The sequence below is a fragment of the Glandiceps talaboti genome, chromosome 18 (genome assembly GCF_964340395.1).
Source record: "Glandiceps talaboti chromosome 18, keGlaTala1.1, whole genome shotgun sequence".
In the NCBI taxonomy this organism is placed as follows: domain Eukaryota; kingdom Metazoa; phylum Hemichordata; class Enteropneusta; family Spengelidae; genus Glandiceps; species Glandiceps talaboti.
In genome coordinates, this window is record NC_135566.1 from 15,684,933 (window position 1) to 15,712,049 (window position 27,117).

General features: G+C 36.4%; 1 protein-coding gene across 1 annotated transcript; it reads left to right on the plus strand.

Annotated features, from left to right (window-relative positions):
- Positions 1–1,166: 1,166 nt before the first annotated feature.
- LOC144449741 (atrial natriuretic peptide receptor 1-like) lies at positions 1,167–26,308 on the plus strand. The gene is made up of 25 exons (XM_078140318.1): positions 1,167–1,375; positions 3,008–3,117; positions 5,987–6,225; positions 6,917–7,025; positions 8,715–8,911; positions 9,553–9,660; positions 10,243–10,378; positions 12,083–12,210; positions 13,024–13,138; positions 13,744–13,825; positions 14,590–14,707; positions 15,379–15,591; positions 15,985–16,089; positions 16,650–16,721; positions 17,271–17,442; positions 17,853–18,002; positions 18,640–18,814; positions 19,093–19,230; positions 19,841–19,964; positions 20,528–20,596; positions 21,870–22,143; positions 24,140–24,234; positions 24,717–24,784; positions 25,171–25,224; positions 26,212–26,308. Exons 1-25 carry the CDS (start codon positions 1,167–1,169, stop codon positions 26,306–26,308), a joined length of 3,357 nt encoding a protein of 1,118 aa, XP_077996444.1.
- The last annotated feature ends 809 nt before the right edge of the window (positions 26,309–27,117 follow it).

The window sequence follows — 27,117 nt, forward strand, 5'->3', positions numbered from 1 at the left end:
TCTGATCTGGGGAGAGTCCGGAGACAGTGGGTGGTTCACCTTTATTCATGATACTGAAACTCCCAGAGGGGAGTGATTTCAATTTCAACGGCTTTATGAATAAAATTTACATTTGGAGGACTGGTACAGTTTTATCCAAAGTGAAGTGTACATGTGTTATAAGACTTTAGTACAGTATGTGTATTTATATCCAGTACAGAACTACAAGTGAGTAAGGGACTACATTTAAAAGGGATAGACAGATTAATAAACAGACAGACAGACAGACAGGCAGACAGGCAGGCAGACAGACAGGCAGACAGACAGACAGACAGACAGACAGACAGACAGACGGACGGACAGACAGACAGACAGACAGACGGACGGACGGACGGACAGACGACAGATAGATAGATAGATAGATAGATAGATAGATAGATAGATAGACAGACAGACAGACAGACAGACAGACAGACAGACAGACAGACAGACAGACAGACAGATAGATAGATAGATAGATAGATAGATAGATAGATAGATAGATAGATAGATAGATAGATAGATAGATAGATAGATAGATAGATAGATAGATAGATAGATAGATAGATAGATAGATAGATAGACTATATTTAAATATACACACTTAACGGTTATCAACATTGCCAAAATACACACTGTTTACTAAATTTGAACTTATAAAAGCCCCATGAAAAGACTAATTTAGTCTCCTTGTCAGTTTGTGAATTTCGTCCTCCACTTAATTGAGTATTGATGTCGTATAAAATCATAATTGTGAGTAAAATAGTAAGGTTGAAGGTAATGTTAAATCGTGGCATAAGTAGGTTTCTCAAGGTGAGCTGAGATGGGGGACACCAACTGCGATAATGATACGTTACCCCATCACCATCTCACTGGTGGGCCGAAATAATTACAGAGTCCATGTGGTGTACGTTGTCACGTTCACTGTGCGTCCCACGAGCAAATAGTTGTCGATGCATGGATATGATGCGCAGCGGTAAAAGACGGTTAAATGGAACAGCTCCACAGAAAACAAAGTATAATTATTATCGTTAATATATTTTTCAGTGGCGCATTATTTCCAAAGAACTACCTATGTACATATATGTTGATGTTCGTCTATTAAAAGCACAGTCCTATTTCCTCTAGCCCAACAAGGAAATTTCGCTATGTGTACATCAGCTTACATAATCTTACTCTGCCTAGTGCTTTATTTTCATCCAACCCTTGGTGTCATCAAAATCAAAATGGGTTTTCTAGCTCCCTGGACCAATTCTGATCTTTTGAATGATTTCAGCGGTGCGACTAGTGCAGGGGCTATCAATATCGCCATTGATGCCATCAAGGAAATGGATATGGTAGAAGAACTTGAATTTGAGTAAGTTTACTTTTTAAACCCCGATTTTTCTCTTTCATTGTCACAAATTTTCGTGTAATTCTTCACCAAAAATTTATCTTAATTTGAAAAAAAGAACAGAAGCGCAGAGATATACTTGTATGAAACCCAACCGGATCATTCTCTTTCAAACCATTATATTACTACACGTAAGTGAAATAAAAGTGAAGAAAAAATGTTATTAATTGGGGCCTAAAAATTGTGTGGTCCCCCTATCACGCTCGGTTATAGAATAGGTGGTGTAGGTAGATTTTATTATATATATTTTTTCATGTGTGAATGTCTAGTTCAGGTAGTTATGCTTTCTGTTGTTTTCCATATGGTTTATGTGTTATTGGTTTCTTCTCATCAATTGGAAGAACAGTTTTATATTGTATTTTTACTTTGATGTCAGTTTCCGCATCCACTATTTCTGGCGAGACTTCACAATTTTCGCAATTTCATTAAAAAAATCTCGATAATGTAATTTAAAAAAAGTGAAAAACTGGGCGAGATCGGGTAACCGGAACCAAACATTCTTTTAGGCCTTCTTTTAAAAGTGCAGAGCAGAGAGGTGTTTATATGAACACCACACTATGGCGCAGTGTTAGGGACATTATTTAATATGTATAACTTATTTGACTAGCCTCAACAACTTATTTGGCTCCTCGACAACTTATTTGGCTCTAGGCGAGTCAAATAAGTTGTCGAGGAGCCAAAATGTAAAACAATGGAAAACTACCTGGACTAGACACTCACACATGAAAAAATATAAATAAATTATTTAAAAAAATCTATCTACCCCACCTATTCTAAAATTGAGTGTAATCGGAACCACATCATAATGTTTTAGGCCTTAGGCAAAATATCAAAAAACAATACTTCTTTCCAATAAAATGACAATACTTGTTTCCGAAAACATGACTTTAGAAAATAGGGTAGGTAGGTTGGAATTTTATTTTATTTTGTAAAAATTACTATGCCACCATCAAGGAATACTTGTTGGTCACAATACTTGTGTGTAAACGAAGAAAGTGAAGACAATTATAAGTTAAGTAGACAAGCACTTTGTGCAGACTGTACTGTTATAGTCTAAAAAGACCTGGAATATGATTTTTAAAAATGACCACAGATGAGGCAAAGGCACGAAGATGTACACGGAAATAGAAGTAAATCATTACTATATTATAAAATGTTGAGGGTTGGGGACTTAAACTAGGGTCGGTAGAGTTATCGGAAACACACTATTGTTTTATATTTCGCCTTTTAGTATAATATTTATATTTATTTAAACTAGATATATCTTTAAGCATGTAAGCGCTTGTCTTCCGAGTGCGTCGTGTCTTTGGAAAGCCCGGAGAAGACATGTCTTGTTTGGCATAGTACTCAAACTAAACGACACCTTTATTACTTACAACATGGCAAAACCCAGACCAGGGCTCACACCTCAACCGCAGTGGTAAGAGGCGAGTTGCCCCCTTTTCAACATTTAATTATTCGTGTAATGTGCAACTCTAAATGGGTCTAATGAAAATCAATAATCAAACCATTTTCCATCTTATTCACGTTCCTCTATATGTTCTTCTCGTTCAAATACACACATCTGATGAAACATTTTTTTTCTATTTGAAACAGGGTCGTGACACGTGACTCTAGCTGTAACAGTAAACAAGCCTCAGGATACGCCGTTGATTTACATATTCAAGAACGTGTTGACGTCATTATCGGCCCACCTTGTTCATCAGGTTTGCTGTTTGTTTGTTTACATACATAAAGAATTCTATGCCTATTGGGTCATGGGAATAGTTTAAGAAATATGCAAATGTATTATCACCCAGTGAACGTCACGAATTTGCTAAATAGAAGATTGGGAAAAATGACTAAATGGTAATTACCCTAAATATTTGCGATTGTGATGAACTTCGGCAATTTGGTCGTATTCACATCCTGGGAACTCAAGATCAATCAGGGCCGTAGCCTGACCAAATTGCCGGGGGGGGGGGGGCAGGACAGGACTTTGTCTTGTGCAATCATGCATTCAAAATTTAGAAAGGTTGCTAATTTACATAAATGTACATGCAATTTACATAATATCTATTTTAGCATACGCAATCAAATATCATATGTAAGGCCAGAAAAAATAAATAAAAGCTGGTCAACGGGCAACCTAACCCATCACATTGGGTAAGTAGGTCGATTTCATTTTTTCACAATCCTTGACAAGGATAAAACAAGCCATATATAATGATAACAAAATATTTCAGGTCGAGTTTAGATAGAACTTATTCAGTCATCTTGATACTATCTCATGCAATTGTCTGCATAGCTACAGTTAGGAAATGTAAACAAATGTTAACGTTGTAGCTCCTCTCATCCTCTCTTCTCAAAAAATGTTAAGCCTCGCCAAATGAAACTCAAGCATTATTTTAGCTACCCCTTCTGTCACCTACACTACAGTGGAGATATAAAATCATATGGTACAATGATGCATACAAATATCAGTGATATCCAACTACAATAATACTCCGAACGAGATTACTTTACACAGGATGTGGATTTCACATGCATAAGGAGATGTCTCTAATTAGCGCTAACCTATACAGGGAGGTACTTAGCCAGCCACCTTCCATCTTCTTTTGGGAGAAAGACAATTATCACCTTGATTGCTACTGATTGGAAGGAGACAGCTCTAAAGGTGAAAAAAATGAAAACAAGACAGTGTAGGAGGCCATTTAGAGGCATAAAATATCAAACCATAGACATAATTTAAAGTCTTACAATACTTGAATATGGTAATAAAATACCAGAATTGAAACAATTACGCTATGAATTACATATCATCTGGAAGTGTATTTTGTTGCTTAATATTTAATCACAATTCATGCTTGTATGCATCATCAGAGCCAATTAAACCACTTTATAAGATATTATATAATTTGGAATAGACTCAAATGTATATTGTTACATGTACTATTCAGAAAATATAAAGAAATATCCTTAATTTTGAAATAAAGTGTGCATTTTACTGACATGCGAAGCCCGCATGCGGATATATTGCCCATCACCAAAAAAATATCGGTAGGTTGAACAGCTTTTTCGATTTTTTTGTCGTATTTTTAAAAGTAGTTGCCGATAAGATGTCACATTCAAAGTAAAAAAAAAACGTCTATATTAAAAAGAATTGGACGGTGCTTTCTCAAATAAGTAGCACAACAAAATAATTCATTTCTTTAGCCAACTCCCAAACTTTTATGATCCTCCTTTATGCCGGAACCCAAGGTGAACTCAGTGGATTCTCCTTGTCATTATCATTATAATGGAAATTGAAGTTTGGATTTTGATGTCGAAGGTACAGCTCTCAAGACTACTGTTAATCGCGGAAAATGCGCAGTGCATGTGCGCACATCTTTTGTACTTTCCCACACAATTTGCTGCAAAAAGTTACAATTTTTAACTGGACACATTTTTATTCAAAATTAAGCCAGTGTACAATAGAGACCTAAGAGATTTGTCTATCTACATTACGTTTGAAATAACATTTTCAACGAAATTATGGAAACACGTGTTGACCTCTTTAATTATGAGTGATTTTATAGAACAAAGATTAAAACGCCATCAGTGACAGAGGGTGAACCCAGGGTACGGTCAGGTGACAAACATTCCCTGAGTAGCGCGTGCGAACTCAGAGCGTACACAATACATGGTATTGTATGGAGAAACGCACACTGCATCTTGGAACCAGCCACAGGTCTATTACACTGTTAACTGTGGCATATCCTGAAACCTGGGCTGGGCTGTTAGGCTGGGGCTATTGGGCTGGGCTGTTGGGCTGGGTCATTGGGCTGGGCTGTTGGGCTGGGGCTATTGGGCTGGGCTGTTGGGCTGGGTCATTAGGCTAGGTAATTTGACAGTGCTGTTGGACTTGGCTGTAGGGTTTGGCCATTGGACTGGGCTCAGTAGCCTAGTCCATGTATTAGGTTATGCCGTTAACGATTACTTCCAACGTGATATTTAGTTAAATAATACAAAAGTATTTTCATTGTTCCTTCCTCATCAAATCCGATACTTATTATAACGCTGTGTATTTTCATCATGGAAACACTATGATTCATACGCAAGTTGCCTTCTTCCACTTATGATTGCTTGGGAAATAGACATCACAGTGTATCGTACAAATCACTTGAATCACTCTGTCAGATCCAGTGTAGACACCGAAGAAGAAGAAGAAGAAGAAGAAGAAGAAGAGAACGTGTGCATGAAATCTGATATTACTGCTAATCACATTTTGTTTTCATGCTGAAATGACAATAATGCCTTCAATGTTGTATTATTCAAAACCATAACTCTAAACACATGAAATAGGGGATAATTTCTAGACCACCACCACCACCACCACCACCACCACCACCACCACCACCACCACCACCACCACCACCACCACCACCACCACCACCACCACCACCACCAACAACAACAACAACAACAACAACAACAACAACAGCAACAGCAACAACAACAACAACAACAACAACAACAACAACAACAACACAACCACCAACACCAAGGTGATGACTGTGTACATCCGGTGATAATTTTTTTTCATTTGATCTGTAGCATGTATGATGGTTGGACAATTGGCTTCATTTTGGAACATTCCAATAATTTCATGGGTGGCCACAGCACCAGAGCTAAACGACAAGAACGTATATTCTACCTTAGGAAGAACCCTCGGACCTTTCACAAAGTTAGGGGTAGTTCTCAACGAGATAATGGAAAGCTATGATTGGACTCGAGTTGTTGTCATATACTCTACGTTTATCAGTTATCTCGATGCAGGCAAAGCTATCCTGAAGGTAAATGACTTGATATAATAATGAAATCATCATAAGTTGTCATTGTATTCAACACCTCTAGTTTTCTTGAAAGGGTTAACATACACTGCACACCAACAGTAAAACGAAAGGACCGAGTGTCGATGATGTCGAGAAACTGATTTTTTTTTCCCGGCAAGGGTCAACTTCTTCTGAGAAAAGCAATATATATGCGTGGTTTGCTATGTCACTAAGCAATACAAAAGTTTTGTTTTTATTGCAATTGAAACAAAAAACACACTGGAATAATATTAAGAAACTTAGAATCGTTCATGTTTACTCGATTTACATAACATTAACTTTGTCATAGATAAATATAAGGCCTTGAGTATGAACGACGATGACATCGCATCCCATAATTCATAGCATGGCTGGAGCTCTTCACCGATACAAGTCTCAAGAAGGGTATGCGTTCATCCAACTGGTTCATTCTGTCAGGTTGCCATTTCACACAAAAGAACTTAACAAAGCTGTGTGGTTTTGTTTTGTTTTAAAAAGAAAGAGATTTTTATTCAAATTAGAATGAAAAAGGTCCCAGAGACTTGAACAAGTCTATAGTAGAGTTGATATTTGTGTATTTTCGTAAAATAGCCAAAAAGTTCTACTTATTTGTACTTCGTCATCATGCACTGTTATATTTACTCTATTTTGATTTTGTGTTTTAATTTATTAGACTTTTGGGGAGAAAAACGTAACAATTGGTTACCAAGTGGCCTATGGCATTAACCCAACAAAGAAAAAGGTGCAGAATATCCTTAGGAAAACAATTAGGGAAGGAAGAAGTAAGTGGTTAATTATTCTAAACTTATATGCTCTACCATCTCCTCACACCTAGACTATGCCAATGCCCTCTTGTTCGGACTACCACATGCTCACATCAGTCTTTTGCAAGGAGCACAGAACTAAGCCTCTCGACTTATCACACAGTCAAGGAAACGTGATCACATCACACCAATCCTGATGCATCTCCATTGGCTTCCAGTAACCTTCAGAATTATGTATAAAATTCTTATTTCTCACCTATAAATCATTAAATGGTGTCGCCCCTCAATATCTTGCTGAACTTATTGTAGTTAACAACCCTACAAGATCTTTGCGCTCAAGTCATCATACAACACTCAAGGTTCCCAGAACAAGACTCAAATCGTACGGAGATCGATCTTTCATCAGCTACGCTGCCACAATTCTGTGGAACCAACTACCTAACACTGTCCGCTCTGCACCGAGTACTGCGACATTCAAATTAAGACTAAAGATATACCTTTTTGAGAGAGCTTATCTGTAACAGTTTCTATTGTAAAGCGCCAGTGAGCATCATTGATGGATACTAGGTGCTATATAAATATCTTTATTTATTTATTTATTTATTTATTTATTTATTTATTTATTTATTTATTTATTCTACTTTGAATCATTATTATTCACGACACTTTACATCTAAGAATGACAAGATGTGGAGCCATGATTGTCGAATGGTTAGAATTACAGGCTAAGAATCTGCAGGTTGCAAGTTACAAGCCTAGCCTAGCTGCCCAGATCATTATAGAAAATTAATGGTCTAAGCTAGCTGCTAGGTCCTCGGGTAATTCTACAGAGGTCGCATAGCGCCAAAGACACCGCCGAGGGCTGTGAATCATACACAGTGTCCACCGGCTTTTGTTTGGCAACCTTCCGAGCATAGATCTGAGGTCTTTCTATAAGTCTAGTTCGAGCCTCGTTGCTACCGTTTGTTTCTGATTGCTAAAGAAAGTCTATGGCCTAAATTTGAACTGTTAGAAAAGTCGTGATTGTAACCCAATCATTGAGTCAACACCAGTCAACCAAGCTGGAGAATTTGGTACCTAGGACAGAGGTTGACTGTATGCTTTAAAGTGGTCATATAGATGAGGATTTGGGTATTTATTTTGGATTTTTATTCTAAAACAATTTTATCATGGCTATCAATGTGAAACTACATTTAGTCTGACAAAGTCTGTTTTTGGAATTCAATACATTACAAAAATGTGTAAAAAGTTTGTTATTGTACGTACATACAAGGACTGGCATATGTTATTGATTTTTCAAGTAGAAAGTCGTGATAACATTCTTTTATAAACTACAAAATCCAAAATAAATACGTAATCCTCATCCATATGGCTCCGCTTACTAATCCCATGTGCTTATAGATATACTGCATATGGATTGTACATACTTCTAATTTCGTCCTTCTTTCTAATACTTCCTTTGAATTAATTGAGGTCTTTGCGTGAATTACACAACGTTCAATTGCAAAAAAGTCGTCATTCAATGGGTTACACTTCGTGCGATTAATGTTATTTTGATATTTCATATGTTTCCGTGTATGTAGAAATTTGCCATTTTCTACAGTTTCTGAAGGAAATGAACGGACATGAAATTGTGATGAAGTGTTACATCAAAAAGAAGAAGAGATTTACGATTTTTGGAAACCTTCCCATTTTTTTTGTTCTCAGTCGTTGTCATCTCTGCACCAAAGCGTGATCGTCGTATGATATTATTAGAAGCTTTTGACATGGGTATGACGAAGGGAGACTACGTGTTTTATACCGTGGAAATGCTACCAGACGAAGACGTTATTACAGCCGAAGAGACGTACCTGGGAAACGATAGAAATGAGGATGCAAGGCAAGCTTTTGAAGCTGTGTTTCATGTACGTCAAGTTTAGATTCTGTAATAATGTTGGTGTAGCCTGTTCATCGTCAACTATCGTACCCTCTAGCCCTCAAAGTGTTGGATAAGAGGGCTAGGGGGTACGACAGCAAACGATGTACACAACATCGCAGTGAACAGGTTAATGTAGGTGAGACAGAATCCACATGGTCTTAAGGAGACTTGAATGTTCAAGTTGATATCGGTTTATAGGAAACAAATATGGAGATGAGAAATGGGACCAGGGTATTTATTTTGGATTTTTTTTCTACTGATATATAACAACTCGTCCATTTATGTTTACTTGAAAAACAAAAATAACGTTAAATAATATACCAAGTACCATGTTTGTAACTCAATGAATAGCGAACAGCTAGAACAAAGTGAGTAAAAAGTATGTTATTGTATTAGCAGGAAGTGATTATTAATAACATGGGTACACAAGTAATCACTACGTCACGTCCTGTCTGTCATATATGAAACGTCACCATGCATAAATTACTCGCATTTATCTAGTTTGCTTACAAATCACTTCCTGTACGAACACTAACAAACATTTGAAGCAGTTTTTGGCTGAATTTTATGATGTAATTTGTTATTTTACTTAACTCGGCACAAGTATATTATCGTTGTATTTAACAGATGTCTCTAGCCGCATTGTCAAATGAAAATATAGATACCTTTACCGTTGAAGTTGCAAGTCGATTAAAGCGACCACCATGGAACTTATCCCTCCAAGATGGTGTCAAGGTAAGCGTAGCATTGAGTTAACGTATAGTTTTACCTCAGACCACTAACTTTTTTATATAATAGTGGTCTGAGGTTTTACAAACAATCACATTTCAAACTGCACATGGTTGCACCGTGCTTTCACAACTGGGTTAGTAACAATTGGTTTTTAGGCCTGAAGCTAAGCAATCTGATTAAAATCTCGAGTCGACCCTTTAGAGTCAGTTTTGAGAATGTCTCAGATTTTGGATGATCTCGTTGTTGTTTTTTGGGTGAGGATTGTACCCATGAACCCATACGCCAAAAATGGCGGAACACGGTCACTTTTCGTAGAAGTGGTTTGATGGGTTCATTCGAATTCTGCAATTTAAGAACGCTTCACGTTTTTGAGAAAAAAGGTAATATTATTAAAGTGAATAAAAATGACTCATAAGCTTACAAGGCAATGTTAAATACTAGTAATCACATTTCTGGATCATTTGTTTGAAACTCTGCAATCGCCACAGTTTGAGGCCAGTGAGGTGTTATTGGGCATGCACGTATGACCATGGAATGTTATGGTATTAATCATTTCAATTGAACACATTATATCTCCTATCTCAGGGTAACAAGTATTCGGCATTTCTCTACGATGCCCTCATCTTGTACGCTATAGCTATAAATCAAACAATGTCTTTAAACTATAATTATAAAGATGGTGAAGTCGTTTTAAAGCAAATGAAAAACAAATTCTTCAAAGGTAACAATTACAAAGACCATGTTGAATGATCCCTCATGTTCAAATCCCGGGAAAGCTGGCTGAAAGGAACAACACGGATTTAGGAAATGTGATAAACAAAGAGAAGAGGTCATGAAGGAATATTGTCAAAATAGACAAAAATCTAAAAATGATTTTGATGAAATTAAGTGATTAAATGGTGTGTAAAGAATAATTTCCATAAACATATATAAATAGCGACAAACATGACATGAGTTTAGGACATTTTGAAGAAATCATACACACACACACACACACACACACACACACACACACACACACACACACACACACATATATATATATATATATATATATATATATATATATATATACATTACATATATATATATATATATATATATATATATATATATATATATATATATATATATATATATATATAAACACAAATGAGAACGAACTGGATGGTCTCAACAAAACTCAACTAAAAGGGCTTCCAAAAGTTCTGACAATATTTCGCCTTATTGAACAGAGCCTCGTCAGGTCATATATATATATATAAAGGTGACATGATGAACTGGTAGAAGTGTACGAAGTCAACCTTACTTTCAATCCCAGAGTAAAATGCTAACAAGCAACGTTTCGGTGCGTCTAGCACACCTTATTGAAGCAATGACAAAACACACGAAAGCTAGTAAATTAACTACGCATGTCCGAACAAAAGGAAAACACAGTCATGTGATCAAAGGGAAATGTAGAATAAATTAACAGGTCAATAAAGAACGTAGTTAGTTTTGTATGCCAGATGGTTCGTATTCATTAAGTCCGTGGGGATGTAAGGTTTCAGCTCTATTAATCCAGAGATTTACATACATACATACATACATACATACATACATACATACATACACACACATACACACATGTATTTGGAAATTTTGCTTTTCAAGAGCAGTGTCACCGGGAATTAACATTTGGGCCATTTGATTTCATTCAATATGGATTCTTAGGTTATTGCTATTCATTGCTGTCACGTACTATACTGTCACTACTTTTGTTTTCCTTTTCCCTCTGTCTATTTTACAAGAACACAAAGGCACTAAAAAGGAAGAGTAGATAAAATTGAGAAGGAAGTTTTGAAAAGAAATAGGCATGTTGTAGCGACAGCAATGAATACGATACATTTTTCACACTATCTCTGCTCTAAGTATTTCCATGGAAACTCTCTTACAGGGTAATAAATACTCCGCCTTTCTGTACGACGCCGTTATTTTATACTCACTTGCACTGAACTACTCGTTATCGCGGGGACTCGATCACAAAGATGGCGACAGTTTGCTCACAGCCATGGCCGGTCTTTTCTTTAAAGGTAGTGATCTTGTGCTGATTGTTACGTTCGTGTGGTGATTTCAATTTAAAGTTTAAAAAACATATTTTTTTTATAGTTATTTTTTCAAGTATTCAATTCAATGTTTACCCTACCTTGCCAACTGTATAAAAACACAAGTGTACAATTCAATGAAGAATTTTTAAATGTTTCTTTATATATTTGTGACAAATTTGAAAATACATCTTTCGTCGCACTTTAAACCAACAAACTAAAAAAACCACTGGGTGGTTGGCTGTTTTAGATCATCCAAAAAAAAAGAAACACTTTAAGATTCCAACCCTTGGTGATGATCGAACAAAGACATGTTGACTTTGTCAGTTCCATTGATTTAGGAATGACGGGCAATGTATTACTGGATGAATATGGAGATAGAGAACCCGATTTCTGGATAACTGATCTTCAGCCAAATGGAATATTTGAAAAAATGTCTGAAGTTGTCAACCTTGACGATGGTACTAGGGTAAGTTAACATGTATTATTCATATACTGGACACCAATACGTTTAGATTATCAAATTCTCCGGTCTACTCACTTATAAATAATGTTCCTACATCAGACGTCATAAGTCCTCCGATTGTTTGTTCCCATTGGGGATCCCACAAACAAAACCTAGTCAATGTTTAAGGATTCGAAGCTTTCAGTAATAACAAGGGGGGGGGGGGAGGATGAGTCTGTCGTGTAAAATATGACCCTCCCCTGGTTCCATTTTCTCTAAAAAATGATTTTAATGGTATAGGGTTGTTTCCCACTACTTCCACCTGTACACACACACACACACACACGCACATATATAGTTATCCATGAGTTTCATTTACCCATACACACTTTGTTTGTTTGTAACACGGTTCCTGGGCTCCATGTGGTTAGACAATAGTCATGGCCGAAGTTCACTCGTTCACACCGAACTATTTCGTGGTCCTCACAGATCTACGACTATGATTATACCGTGTTTATCTGACATGTGCACACATGACTTTATTTTGTATTAGAATAGGTGAAGCAATTAAATAATTATACCATACACACCAGCTCACAGTTACTGTAACGAAATCAGCCTCCCTAACTGAAGGCACATTGGCAAACCATTTCTCCATGACGTTATCGGCCTCCCTAACTGAAGCCAAATTGTGTCCATGTCAGTTATTTTACTTCAATTGATTTAGCTTCTTTTACTCATTGTTTTGTTGCCTTTCCCGAGGAATACGCGATGTTATCATATTTTTTTCTCGTCAGAAAAAATATTTTGTTTGTATGAATATTTTTTTTTTTTTAGATATTCCGTCAACTACGGGAACCACGTTGGCCAGACGGTAGGGTAGGACACCAATACGCCCCTCGAGATGCACCTCTGTGTGGATTTAGAGGTGAACTTTGCGATGGAGACAAGGGTAAATGATATTTATCTACATCATTATTTGGTCGTAAATTACTTTGTTCATACATTGGCTAAGTTTCTAGTTTAATCATACACTCTAACCCTTCAAAATAGATTATTTGCGGCAGGGCTCGTAGGCGTCTTCACGACGTGCCCTTTCATCAATTTCCGTCGTTCTTATTGGCTAATGTACTCATCGGTCACTGCCACTCAGAAAGTAACGCCCAGACCAGCCTGTGGGGTACAAGTGTTAACATTTATTTCGTCACGGTGAAAATGAAATTTAATAGAAATATTCCTTAGCTTGATTGATTTTGTGTATTGCAGCAAAGACGACAGATTTTATGATTAGATTTTGTACTATCTTATGAACTCGTGTGAGCTTTGATATCCTCGCAATTTTGCCCTCGAAGACAGCGTCGCCAGTGTTCACTTTGAGAAATCGACAATTCTCGTGACGTCACAACATCCTAAACTTATAAATGGAACTGTACATTAGAATTTGATGACTTAATGTCGATCCAGTATTCCCTACAAATTAAGTTGAATGGCAAATCACTTACATCATGATAAGTTCATGACTTCCGGTAAATAGGGAGATTTCCTTGATTTTTTTAGATGCCCTAATATATATAGCAGCTTTCGTGGCTGGTGGAGTGGTGATAGTTGCAGTTAGTATCCTCTCGGTCTGGCTGTATCGGTGAGTCCAGCATCACCATATTTATACTTGAATAGTGGTCAGCGTTAGCAATTCACTGACCGTTTCGAGTTTATTTCAAAATGTCAAAACTCTATCGCAGAGATTGGTCACAGAATAAACTGAGGCAACGCATTACTTTGACAAGAATACGTACCTACGACCTTTAAGCAATTTTATTGCCATTTGTCAATTATGCCCGTCTTTTGATCTTTGCATTTGATTGTCTTTTCTTTTTTTTTGAAACAAAGAAATAACAGTTACAGTAAAATAATTACTAAACTTTCAAGACAACAATTGCATCGACAACGGTAATCCAGCCTTCGGTTTATTAAGATAGATGCAAACTAAATCTATTGTTCTTCAATGTGGTATATTACGCAAGTGGATGATAGCGGTTCCTCTGTTGTGTGATTCTAATCAACATAGTGAAAACATTGGAAGTCCCAAAACAGCACTGTGAGTTCATGTAACTGTAAATACACTAGTTTTCACAGACGCCTCCCTGCTGAGACTATATTAAACCAATGTCTATTCAATAGCTTATCAATATGTTGCGACAATAGTTTTAGTTTGTGTCTATCTTGGTAAACCGAAGGCTCAACTACTAGGGAAATACATTGTATATAACCCGCTTATGAAACTATCATTGAACGAATTATTACACAAATACTATTCATTTACTCTCCATTTACTTCACTTTATCACAAATAATACGATAAACAGACAATAAATAAACAAAAATAAATATCTACGCTCTGTTTAAGTCGGAGTAAATACGAATCGGAATTACTGAATTTGAGATGGAAAATGCAAATGGAGGAAGTACAGTATGTTACATCGAGTTCTCAGCGGTTGAAAGCATCTGGTACAACTGGAAGCCATGTAAGTACATGTACATCGCATCTAGTTCTCAGCATTTGTCTGGCTTAACAAAATATGGAAGTCGCGTAAGTACAATCCATGTTTTATTCTCATAAATTGAAATCGTCTTGTATAACAAACGGAAGTCACATAAGCTTATCACATCTAATATTCTCAGAAGTTGAAATCGTTTGGACAGGGTTTAACAAGTGGAAGTGACATACATTTTTTGGTATAATTTTCTCAACACGTTTTATAACAATAAAGCATATTTCTATGTACTGGCAAGGTCAACAGCCTGTCGGTTTGCAATTTACAAGGTCAAACAAATTGTGTATAACTACACTGCCACTTGAACTAAATAAGTCGGTAAGGAGTTATACTAGTATTGTAAACTGGAAATTCCGTACATCCAAGCCACACTTGACGCCAGTTATCATTCACATGTTCGTCATTATATCTTTGTATGTCATGCTCTGATATTATTTTACTTTTCTATTTTTTTTATGTGTATTCCCTTGTTGTTGTTGTTTCTAATTACATGCATCTGTCTGTCTGTCTGTCTGTCTGTCTGTCTGTCTGTCTGTCTGTCTGTCTGTCTGTCTGTCTGTCTGTCTGTCTGTCTGTCTGTCTGTCTGTTTGTCTGCCTGCCTGCTTGCCGGCCCGCCTTTGTCTGTATAAATAATTTGTAGTCGAGTCTTCCAAGCAACCAGTCAGTGACAGGCCTGTCAAAGCATTCTTCAAATAGTGCTCGTAGTATGGACGGGAAAAGCTCAGCACCGTCGAGTCGTACAGTGCAATACTACAACAGGACAGCCATGTACAGAGGTGTTCTTGTGGCATTGAAAAAGATCAACAAGGAACATCTACAAATGAACAGATCTGTACTTGTCGAATTCAGTGAGGCGAGTTTTAGAACTGACACATACTTTTAAATTGAAAGTTATGTAACATAGTGTGGAAAAGAATTGCTATCGTGATCTAGGGCACCGTGAAAGTCAACAACTTTATTGCTACCAGCTTGGTTATTGTACGTGTGGTCTATAAGCTGATACATATGTAGATATACACAGACTTGGATCTATACACATTGATTACAGCAACAGGAATGTTGCATTCAGAAATCAACAATAAATTTGTAATATGCTGCAATAAATCACTCTAACATCTACCTTACAATGTACTCTAGAATAATCTATTTGTACATAAGAGATTTGTAAAATGCAACTTATTGTCACTGATCTTGTAACTCACATTCAATCGTTTTTACATATATGTAACTTGATCATTGTTTTCAGATAAGACTGTTGACTCATGAGAACCTCAACACTTTTATTGGTGCGTGTGTTGAAACGGGAAGTATCTATCTGGCATGGCAGTATTGCACTAAAGGAAGTCTACAGGTTTGTGCTATTATTCCATGAAAATAACTCTTAATTCTGTGTACTTTTCCATAGTGGTCTAGAAGTGTTAGTTACTAATGCAATTCCTATTAGATGTACAACTCTAACAATAGTTGGCCACAAACCTATTTCAGAAAAAAAATTGACATCATAGGTAACAACAGTGAAATCAGATAAGGGACTGGACACAAATTACACTGGGAGGGGACTGATGTTTAGTTTCAGAAATTCAGTTCATGAAAATGATTAACCATCCCCAAAAAACTTGCCTAGAAATTACTCCCCCTCTGTCATTTGCATATCTGTCATAAAAATGTCTTTGCACAAAATAAAATGTGATCCTTCCCAAACACTTGCATGATGAAAAATGGTGAACCCCATCCCCCCAAAACAGAAAGCAAAAAACCCAACAACAACAACAACAACAACAACAACAACAACAACAACAACAACAACAACAACAACGACAACAACAACAACAACAACAACAACAACAACAACAACTGTAGTTTTTGTCCTGTCCTTAAGTACGTATAACATATGTCGTATGTTAATTTCAGGACGTACTCCAGAACGACGACGTCAGACTCGACCGATCATTTAAGATGTCTTTTATGACCGATATTGTTAAGGTATGTCGATGAGTCGTATAATGTACATGTAAGGTGAATTCATTAATTTCAAGCTTGTTTGGTATGCAGTATCTTATACACACATGAGGATAAAACAAATGGAACATGAATGGGATGTAATGAATATGGCAAAGACAATCCATCATGTGTGTGTCACCTAATGCTGTGTTAGGCATTGTCTTCCCATTACCTGATTTTCTAAAAAATTTTGTATCACACAAAATTCAAGTCTGGTCGCGAGTGTCAAATAAAAAGCTTGTCGCAATGAAGAGATCAGGGTCATCATCAGAGGTTTACCCACTAAACCTATGCATGAAATCATCCAAATGGCAAGTGTCATGTCTGAACTCAGGGTCCTGATTGATCATTTCGGCTTTAAATACTTTCTTTATCACATTCAAACACAATTCGTGACATATTAAAGCTTCTTTGCAAGCTTTCAAAGTTGAATTATTATAAGTTACCGATGTTATTTATGGTCACCCAAAATCATACGTTGATAGAAGTAATCAATACACGTGTATTAGACAAAATATGTTAACATTGTAGGGAATGGAGTACTTGCACAAGAGTAGCCATGGCATCGGTTCCCATGGAGCTCTGAAGTCGTCCAATTGTCTGGTAGATGGCAGATGGGTAGTCAAGATAACCGACTATGGTTTGGCAAGTATTGTACAAGGACAGGTTACTAATGAAACAGACGAACAAGAGAAGTTTATGCGTAAGATTAATACATAATTATGTACATAGAACTTGGAGGGGACATAGCATCCTGAGGGGACTCATGTCCCCTCCAAATTCTATGGCCCTCTAAGATATATGATTTGTTGTATCTATTCAAAAGTAAACATTCGGATATCCTTTGATGTTTACCGCAGTTGCGTATCCCACCCGCTCCAAGATTTACCTTTTGTATCTATTCGAAAATCATTTTTCCATCAGATTTTTTCTCAATCTTTATCTCCATTTATGTACATAAGTAGCCATATTGAAACCAGGTCATAACAGTACAGTGTACATGGTTGACAACGTGGTATATTAATATGTTAATGTGCTGCTCAATCCCCTCTGTCCTTTACAAGAGATCACTCTTTATGCAAATATCCACATTAATCAATCATTCATTTTCAGGCAAGCTTTGGACTGCTCCTGAAATATTGCGACTGAATTTCCCTCCCAAGAGTGGAACACAAAAAGGAGATGTTTTCAGTTATGCGATCATAATGTTTGAAATAGTAGAACGCTCTGCACCATACATATTTGACCATATTACGCCAAGAGGTAGGTACTACCAAAACTAAGTAACTTTAGAGTTTCAATTATGCGGCATGATGTGTTTTTTTTACACATCAAACATTTGTTACAAATTACTAAAAGAACAAACAAAACGAAAACAGACACTATACCGCACACGCATTACAATGATACATTTTATGTGCGCGCGCGCCATCAGTGCCTGTATTTTTAGGTATAACTAAATGCTGTGAGAGAAATACAAAAAATCGTGCCGTCTATTTGTAACTCTAAAGTTACTGGTAGTAACATTGGTAAACAACTCTGTGTATGACGTAAAGAGCAAGTGATTGGAACACTTTTGGATTGGTTTTGTATGTTTTCTCCCAGACTGGTTATTGTACTACTGGTAGATAATTGATTTAATAATTTAATAAAGCTTCATTTGCTGTTGCTTTCTTCGCCATTTCACTATAGCATGAAAGCAAGACGATACCCATTTTCAATGACACTTTTCCATTTTGAATTGCTTTTAGTCCAACACATTAGTTTCTATCAAAGTTCAAAAACGGTTTGTGGGGATGTAAAGAATAGATATTATAAATTATTCCACGATGACTACTTTTCACTAAAACGTCGAACAAAGTATGAAATATTTTGTGTATTATAAGTATATATTTTTCAGATGCTGTAAACCGCATCAGAAATGGGGAAAGTACTCCGTATCGCCCAGTTTTACAAATGAGTCTGGACGATCGCGCTATCATTACCCTAATGCAAAAATGTTGGGCTGAAGATCCAGATGCCAGGCCGACCTTCCCAAGAATCAGAGCAGAATTGAGGAAGATAAATGGCAAAGAGTGAGTAAGGACCGACACAATATATTACAAGTCAAAGACAATACATTCGAATTGGACTATATAATTGTACTTGAAACTGGTATTGTACTTGAAACTGGTATTGTGTTTGAAACTGATATTGTGTTTGAAACTGATATTGTGCTTGAAAATGGTATTGTGCTTGAAAATACTCTCGAAACTGATATTGTAGGGGTTGATATTTCGGTTTACCATATCATATATGAGTATACTAGTATTATTGTTATGATGCTAGTATGTCATCTATGTTGACTTGACAGAATTAATATCATGGATAACATCTTGAGTATGATGGAGAAATATGCCAATAATTTGGAGGAGATCGTCGACCAGCGAACTGAAGAGGTATTGGAAGAAAAACGCAAGACGGATCGATTACTGCACAGAATGCTTCCACTGTAAGAAATGACATTTTCATTATATACGTGTGAATTTGGACTTTTCAATTTTTCGCAAAGACATTCCATGGCATAAAATATGACCCGTTTTTTCCAATTCAAGTGTTATGTTCGCACACACTGGTCCTACAAGATTAATATGGCACCTCTACACCTTTCTTCACGGCAGGATAAGATCATCTCTTCATCTTAAGCGTAGTGTTGAAAATATCATCTGTTGTCCGTATCTATCTATCTATCTATCTATCTATCTATCTATCTATCTATCTATCTATCTATCTATCTATCTATCTATCTATCTATCTATCTATCTATCTATCTATCTATCTATCTGTCTGTCTGTTTGTCTGTCTGTCTGTCTGTCTGTCTGTCTGTCTGTCTGTCTGTCTGCCTGCCTGCCTGCCTGCCTGCCTGCCTGCCTGCCTGCCTGCCTGCCTGCCTGTCTGTCTGTCTGTCTGTCTGTCTGTCTGTCTGTCTGTTTGCCTGTCTGTCTAAAACGTATGTATGCATATGTGAATTAGCAATGTACATTTTCTAGCTTTCCTTATGAAATGTCAAATTTTACTAATTTTAGAATAACGAAAGACTGGTTTCTCGATGCATCTTACAGAACTGTTGCAGAGCAGCTGAAGTCGGGGAGGAAAGTTGACCCGGAGAACTACGACAGTGCAACGATATATTTCTCTGATATAGTTGGTTTTGCGACATTGACCTCAGAAAGTACACCGATTCAGGTAAATAAGATGTCGTTTTTGTTTTGCGACATTGACGTCAGAGAGTACATTGATTCTGGTAACTAACTAACTAACTATCGATACGGTAACTGCAGTGATCATAAAGAGATCATCAACTATACGCAAGGTTGGCAATAAAAAATAGTTATTATTTAAAGGGGAACGCCACTCCAGGAAATAGAAACATTTTCATAAACTATGGGTTCTGGAGAGTCATTTCATGATTTTGCATCGCCTACCGAATGATATTACTGTCAATGCATGTTTCCTATGACAGTATACTTGGGTTCTAATTTTGTTGGAACAGTTGATTACCTAGTATGGATTCCTCGACATTTTTTGATACGTGACAAAAATTACGTCATCGGATTGTTTGTATTTTACATCATAACACTAGGTTTGAGTTCATTCAATTGCAAGTAATAGTTACGTTTACTTCTGTAAGTAGAATAATACGAGTACCGACTTTTGAATACGGAACATAAATCTAACCAGAAACCTTATAAACTCAGCTTGTACCCCCTTTTTTCCATAATAATGTGTCTATCTTACTATCTTGCCAGATTGTAGCCTTTCTTAATGGTCTCTATCGCTGTTTTGATGACATAATTGGTAACCATGATGTCTACAAAGTAAGTCGAAATTCATATACAGTATACATATACCAAAAAAATGGAAATTGCTCTCTGTAGTTATACAACTGAGAACTCTACTTTTTACGAGGTATTGAAGCTTAAGTATGCAATCCGTGACAAATTACGTCCACCCCTTCTCAAACCCCCGAACGCTGCATGAGCAAAACGGATGTTACTGCTTGTGTCTCATGCAGTGTTCGGTGTTTGAGAAGGGGTGGACGCAATTTGTCACGGACTATATATTATTCCTATATAGAGTACAATGTCATATGTACCAATGCCATATACTATAGACCAGTCCAGAAACTTCAAGGGGGTTGTTTTGCTAGATAATGATGTTCGCTAGAACATTGAGCCAGGTAGCCACGTCCCTCGGCTAGTATATACTCTCAGCAACCATATAAGACATTTATGGTAACTGCGATGTGAAGAATGTAATATTGTATTTTTACATAAATACGTGCAAATCTTCACCTGTGTGACGTCAAACAGGGCAGATCAAAAACCAGAATCACCCATGTTTGAATGAATGAAATGTATGTACCCATACAATGTTGTTATGAAATTACAATAGTAAATAGTATCCTTTGGGCATGGATATTTCCGTCAAATTTTCCATGTTTTGAAAATTTTTCAGTGTTGTGGCTATACGAAATATCCAAACTTCAACGTCGAAGATCGGCCACCATTTTATCGATATTTGTTTGTTTACGTTCGGAATTGATCTGTTTTGTCCAATCAGAGAGGAGTTTTCTGATGACGTTTAACGTGAATATCATGACGTTTAAGGTCCCACGTCAGAGGTGAAAGTTCGAGTTTAAAACGTCATCAAGAACGATTGATCAGGGCAACTTACTGTCTTTGTACAGGGTCTTCTGTTTGTAAATGTCGTGAGTGCAAAATTGTTTGAGCTCAATGAAATTGTTATTAATTTCAGTAACTGTTGTACATTCACTTTGATGATTTATTTTTAGAAGAGTTTTTGATGTTGGGCAGACACTAGTAGAGGTGCTCGGCACCTGTTTGTCCATTCCCTTTACAGGGTGTCTTTTTGTTGCTTTTGTAGCTTTATCGTTTGCTTGTCACTAGAGTTTTGGGAATATGTATGGTTTGGTTCTTTGTTTCTGTCTTTTGGTGTCTATTGTTATTTTGTTAGTATTCTTGTGTAATTTTGACTTGATTGTGATGACGTAATAAAATAAAACGAAAAAACAAAAAAAAACAAAAAAAAACCAGCAACTCAGTCTCATATCGTTTTCTCACTCTATAGGTTGAAACGATAAGCGATGCCTACATGATTGTGTCTGGTTTACCGCAACGGAATGGTAATCGCCATGCTCCAGAGATCGCTAACTGTGCACTGGATCTACTGAGTTCCGTTGTCGAGTTCAAAATTCCACATCGGCCTAAACAAAAACTTCAACTTCGTATTGGAATTCATACAGGTCCCGTCGTTGCTGCAGTTGTCGGTCTGGTAATGCCTCGATACTGTCTTTTTGGTGACACTGTCAATATGGCGTCCAGGATGGAGTCGACTGGAAAAGGTACAACATTAATCATGTTACACATAGGTGTCTAGCACAATTGATGCAATAGTAATAACTATATGTTAGATGGGTACTCGAGTAATACTCAGTACAAGAGGTACGCGTAATGCTAAGTTGCATGAATGAGCGGGTTGATGACAATGTCACAATTAAGGTTACCATATTTTTTTCTGTTTCTCATTACCAGACCGACTCAAATTTTCAGCTCGGACATCAAGACAATTTTTTTTTAATTTTCACCCGCCCTTAATATTTTACAACAAGGCGTCCTCTCTACTTTAGCTATACTTGTACCCCATACTTTAGCTATACTTGTACCCCATACTTTAACTATACTTGTACCCCATACTTTAGCTATATTTATACCTCATACTTTAGCTATACTTGTACCCCATACTTTAGCTATACTTGTACCTCATACTTTAGCTATACTTGTACCCAATACTTTAGCTATATTTATACCTCATACTTTAGCTATACTTGTACCCCATACTTTAACTATACTTGTACCCCATACTTTAGCTATACTTGTACCTCATACTTTAACTATACTTGTACCTCATACTTTAACTATACTTGTACCCCATACTTTAGCTATACTTGTACCCCATACTTTAGCTATACTTGTACCTCATACTTTAGCTATACTTGTACCTCATACTTTAGCTATACTTGTACCCCATACTTTAGCTATACTTGTACCTCATACTTTAGCTATACTTGTACCCCATACTTTAACTATACTTGTACCCCATACTTTAACTATACTTGTACCTCATATTTTAGCTATACTTGTACCTCTTACTTTAGCTATACTTGTACCCCATACTTTAACTATACTTGTACCCCATACTTTAGCTATACTTGTACCTCATACTTTAGCTATACTTGTACCTCATACTTTAGCTATACTTGTACCTCATACTTTAGCTATACTTGTACCCCATACTTTAGCTATACTTGTACCTCATACTTTAACTATACTTGTACCTCATACTTTAGCTATACTTGTACCCCATACTTTAGCTATACTTGTACCTCATACTTTAGCTATACTTGTACCTCATACTTTAGCTATACTTGTACCTCATACTTTAGCTATACTTGTACCCCATACTTTAGCTATACTTGTACCTCATACTTTAGCTATACTTGTACCTCATACTTTAGCTATACTTGTACCCCATACTTTAGCTATACTTGTACCTCATACTTTAGCTATACTTGTACCTCATACTTTAGCTATACTTGTACCTCATACTGTAGCTATACTTGTACCCCATACTTTAGCTATACTTGTACCTCATACTTTAGCTATACTTGTAACCCATACTTTAGCTATACTTGTACCCCATAATTCAGCTATACTTGTACCTCATACTTTAGCTATACTTGTACCTCATACTTTAGCTATACTTGTACCCCATACGTTAGCTATACTTGTACCTCATACTTTAGCTATACTTGTACCCCACACGTTAGCTATACTTGTACCTCATACTTTAGCTATACTTGTACCTCATACTTTAGCTATACTTGTACCCCATACTTTAGCTATACTTGTACCTCATACTTTAACTATATTTGTACCCCATACTTTAGCTATACTTGTACTCCATACTTTAGCTATACTTGTACCCATACTTTAGCTATACTTGTACCTCATACTTTAGCTATACTTGTACCTCATACTTTAGCTATACTTGTACCCCATACTTTAGCTATACTTGTACCTCATACTTTAACTATATTTGTACCCCATACTTTAGCTATACTTGTACCTCATACTTTAGCTATACTTGTACCCATACTTTAGCTATACTTGTACCTCATACTTTAGAAACTTACCATTCTCCACTGACTGCGAAAATCTATAGTTTTCATCTCCCTACTGACTCGCTGTCTGTCTGTCTGTCTGTCTGTCTGTCTGTCTGTCTGTCTGTCTGTCTGTCTGTCTGTCTGTCTGTCTGTCTGTCTTTGTTTCTCTTTTTAGCTTTTTACATCCACATTAGTAAACAGACGTTTACTGCCCTGAGTGACAGCAACTTAGGCTACCATGTGGTACAGAGAGGTGACATCGATGTAAAGGTCAGTACCAATACCAGATACTACTGTATACATCTTTGGTTACTGCAGACTTATAACCTAGTATAATTTAGTCGTCAATTGTGGGTCAGACTGAATGAAATGAGAGAGAGAGAGAGAGAGAGAGAGAGAGAGAGAGAGAGAGAGAGAGAGAGAGAGAGAGAGAGAGAGAGAGAGAGAGAGAGAGAGAGAGAGAGAGAGAGAGAGAGAGAGAGAGAGAGAGAGAGAGAGAGAGAGGGGGGGGGGAGAGACAGACAGACAGACAGACAGACAGTGACAGTGAGACTCAGTAGAGATATGATATGATATGATATGATAACAGATTTATATAGCGCCTGGTATCCATTTAAAATGTTCACTGGCGCTTTACAAAGTGTCACTTAAATAGAGAGAGTCAGGGAGATAGACAGATAACAGTCAGACGAGTTCATGAGAGGTATGTAAACAGAAATTGTTTTCACATTATTTTCTGCATTGCTTTTCAGGGCAAGGGTATGTTATCAACCTACTTCTTACATGGTAAAGACGGGTTCACAAAACCACTTCCGAAAACGTAAGAAAACTTTCTCAAGAGGTTAACTCAACTAGTGTGGTTCCTTGCGTTATCCATCTAATGTAGTGGTATACTAGTAGTATACTAGTATATATACTCTATTCTGTATTCACCTGTTATGTATCTTGTTTTCATGAAAATGCACGTTAATAGTTTGATTCAACCATAACTACGCATGTACATGACATTAATACCAAATATAATGAAGTATTGAAAGTCAAAACTAGTAATATCATATACAAGTTAGATGCCTATGTTCATGTTCTACCTTGCCAGAAGATTATGAAATGAATGAAAGTAATTATAATGTATTGAATGAAGTAAACACAATTATTGAACTTCACATAATGTCATTTCTGTTTCCATTTCTGTATTTGCTTCAACAGAGATTTGAAATGTACGCGTACAGAAGATGTTGCTGATAGTATTGGAAGTGGGCGGTAAGTTTTACAAACACTTTCTCTTCTACGATGTTCTGTCAGTCAGCTCGAATAGAATATATATATATATATATATATATATATATATATATATATATATATATATATATATATAACTCGGTGAGTATCAATCTGCTAAGACAGTGCTCTATACCGCAGTGGCAGAGCGTAATAGTTTTGGTAGTACTGGAACTCTTTCTTGGGTGTAACTCGGAGTTTCACGCATATTGCGATCATCAGACACTCTCTAATGTGTCTGATGATCGCAATATGCGTGAAACTCCGAGTTACACCCAAGAAAGAGTTCCAGTACTACCAAAACTATATATATATATATATATATATATATATATATATATATATATAACTCGGTGAGTATCAATCTGCTAAGACAGTGCTCTATACCGCAGTGGCAGAGCGTAATAGTTTTGGGATATATATATATATATATATATATATATATATATATATATATATATATATATATATATATATATATATATATATATATATATATATATATATATATATATATATATCATATAGAGTAGTTCAAGACATTCAGCCTTCAAATCTGCAGCAGCGATAACCATAGGACACTCGGTAAAGTACATAATAGTGCTCAGAAGGTCTCCTAGTAAGCCTCTTATACGATTCAAAAAGGGTTGGAACTCGAGAGATAATGCTTATAATATGCCATTATGAATTACCAAATTATATTTATCTCATCATAGGCAAACTTTCCATTTAAACTTATTCATAAGTTTTTGAGATACCCTGCAAACAAACATTTGGACAACAAAGCATGCAGGCAGACAGACAGACAGACAGACAGACAGACGGACGGACAAACCGGTGTGAAGATGTATTCTCCGTTTAACTCCCGTTGGCAGTGGTGTAATCATATCAATCACAACAGCGATAAACAAAGCAAAATTCAGTTATTTTACTTCTAAAACTGCAATTAACCGAAAATTTTCTTTTCAGTGACAATACTGGTGAAGACGCGAGTGATTATGATGCTCTAAAGGAAGGAAGTGCATACGAGCCATCTACCATGTCATCTTTGCATAGATTTGCATAATACCATCAAATAATATTTAAGTATTGATGACGTCATCGTTTTGTAGCCGAAACGGATGTTTCAAAATTCTTTAAAGATGAAGGGAAAGATTAATTTTTGATGTTCACAGATATAGAAGTGGCAGGTTATGATATATATGTATGATCTAGAGAATATTATAATGATTTTTTTTCAATTCATAGTAAGGCAACATAGTGGCCATTATGTGGAAGTGATGTAAAGTTGTGTGGTTGCTCAGAGTCTGACGGTATTCTACCTATACTTACAGAAGTTAGAGTAGATAGCCAGTAAAAAACGCGGCAAGTATGAGTCAACTTTTTGATTATGTGTTATTAATGAATCAGTAAGTTTAGGTCTAGAAATCAAATCAAATCGAATGAGAAATGATTGAACATGAAGTGATCCAAAGAAAGTTCTATGTGTGAAATATTTGAATTCAACCAAAAACAATCAATAAAGACACATATGACAGAGTGTTGCTACAGAGGGGTGAGGAGGTTTCTTGTGAATTCATTATTTTGAAAAATTGACATTAAGCGATATAAAAAGCGTTGGCTTTTTTTTTTTTTAACTTTCACTTCTCAGTATGGAGTTGGCACCGATCCAACTTGAAGCGGAAGTGACGTACGGGCCTTGCTAGGGAACATCCGCTTTAAAGTGTCACAAGTTGAGTTAATAGGCTGTTTACTCAAGTGAAAATACTTAAATAAAACCACATTCCAGTATAAACAAAATAGTACTCTTATCTTAAGAAACTTATTTACATATATCTTTCATGCAAAAAAACAACATGTAATAGACATTCATGT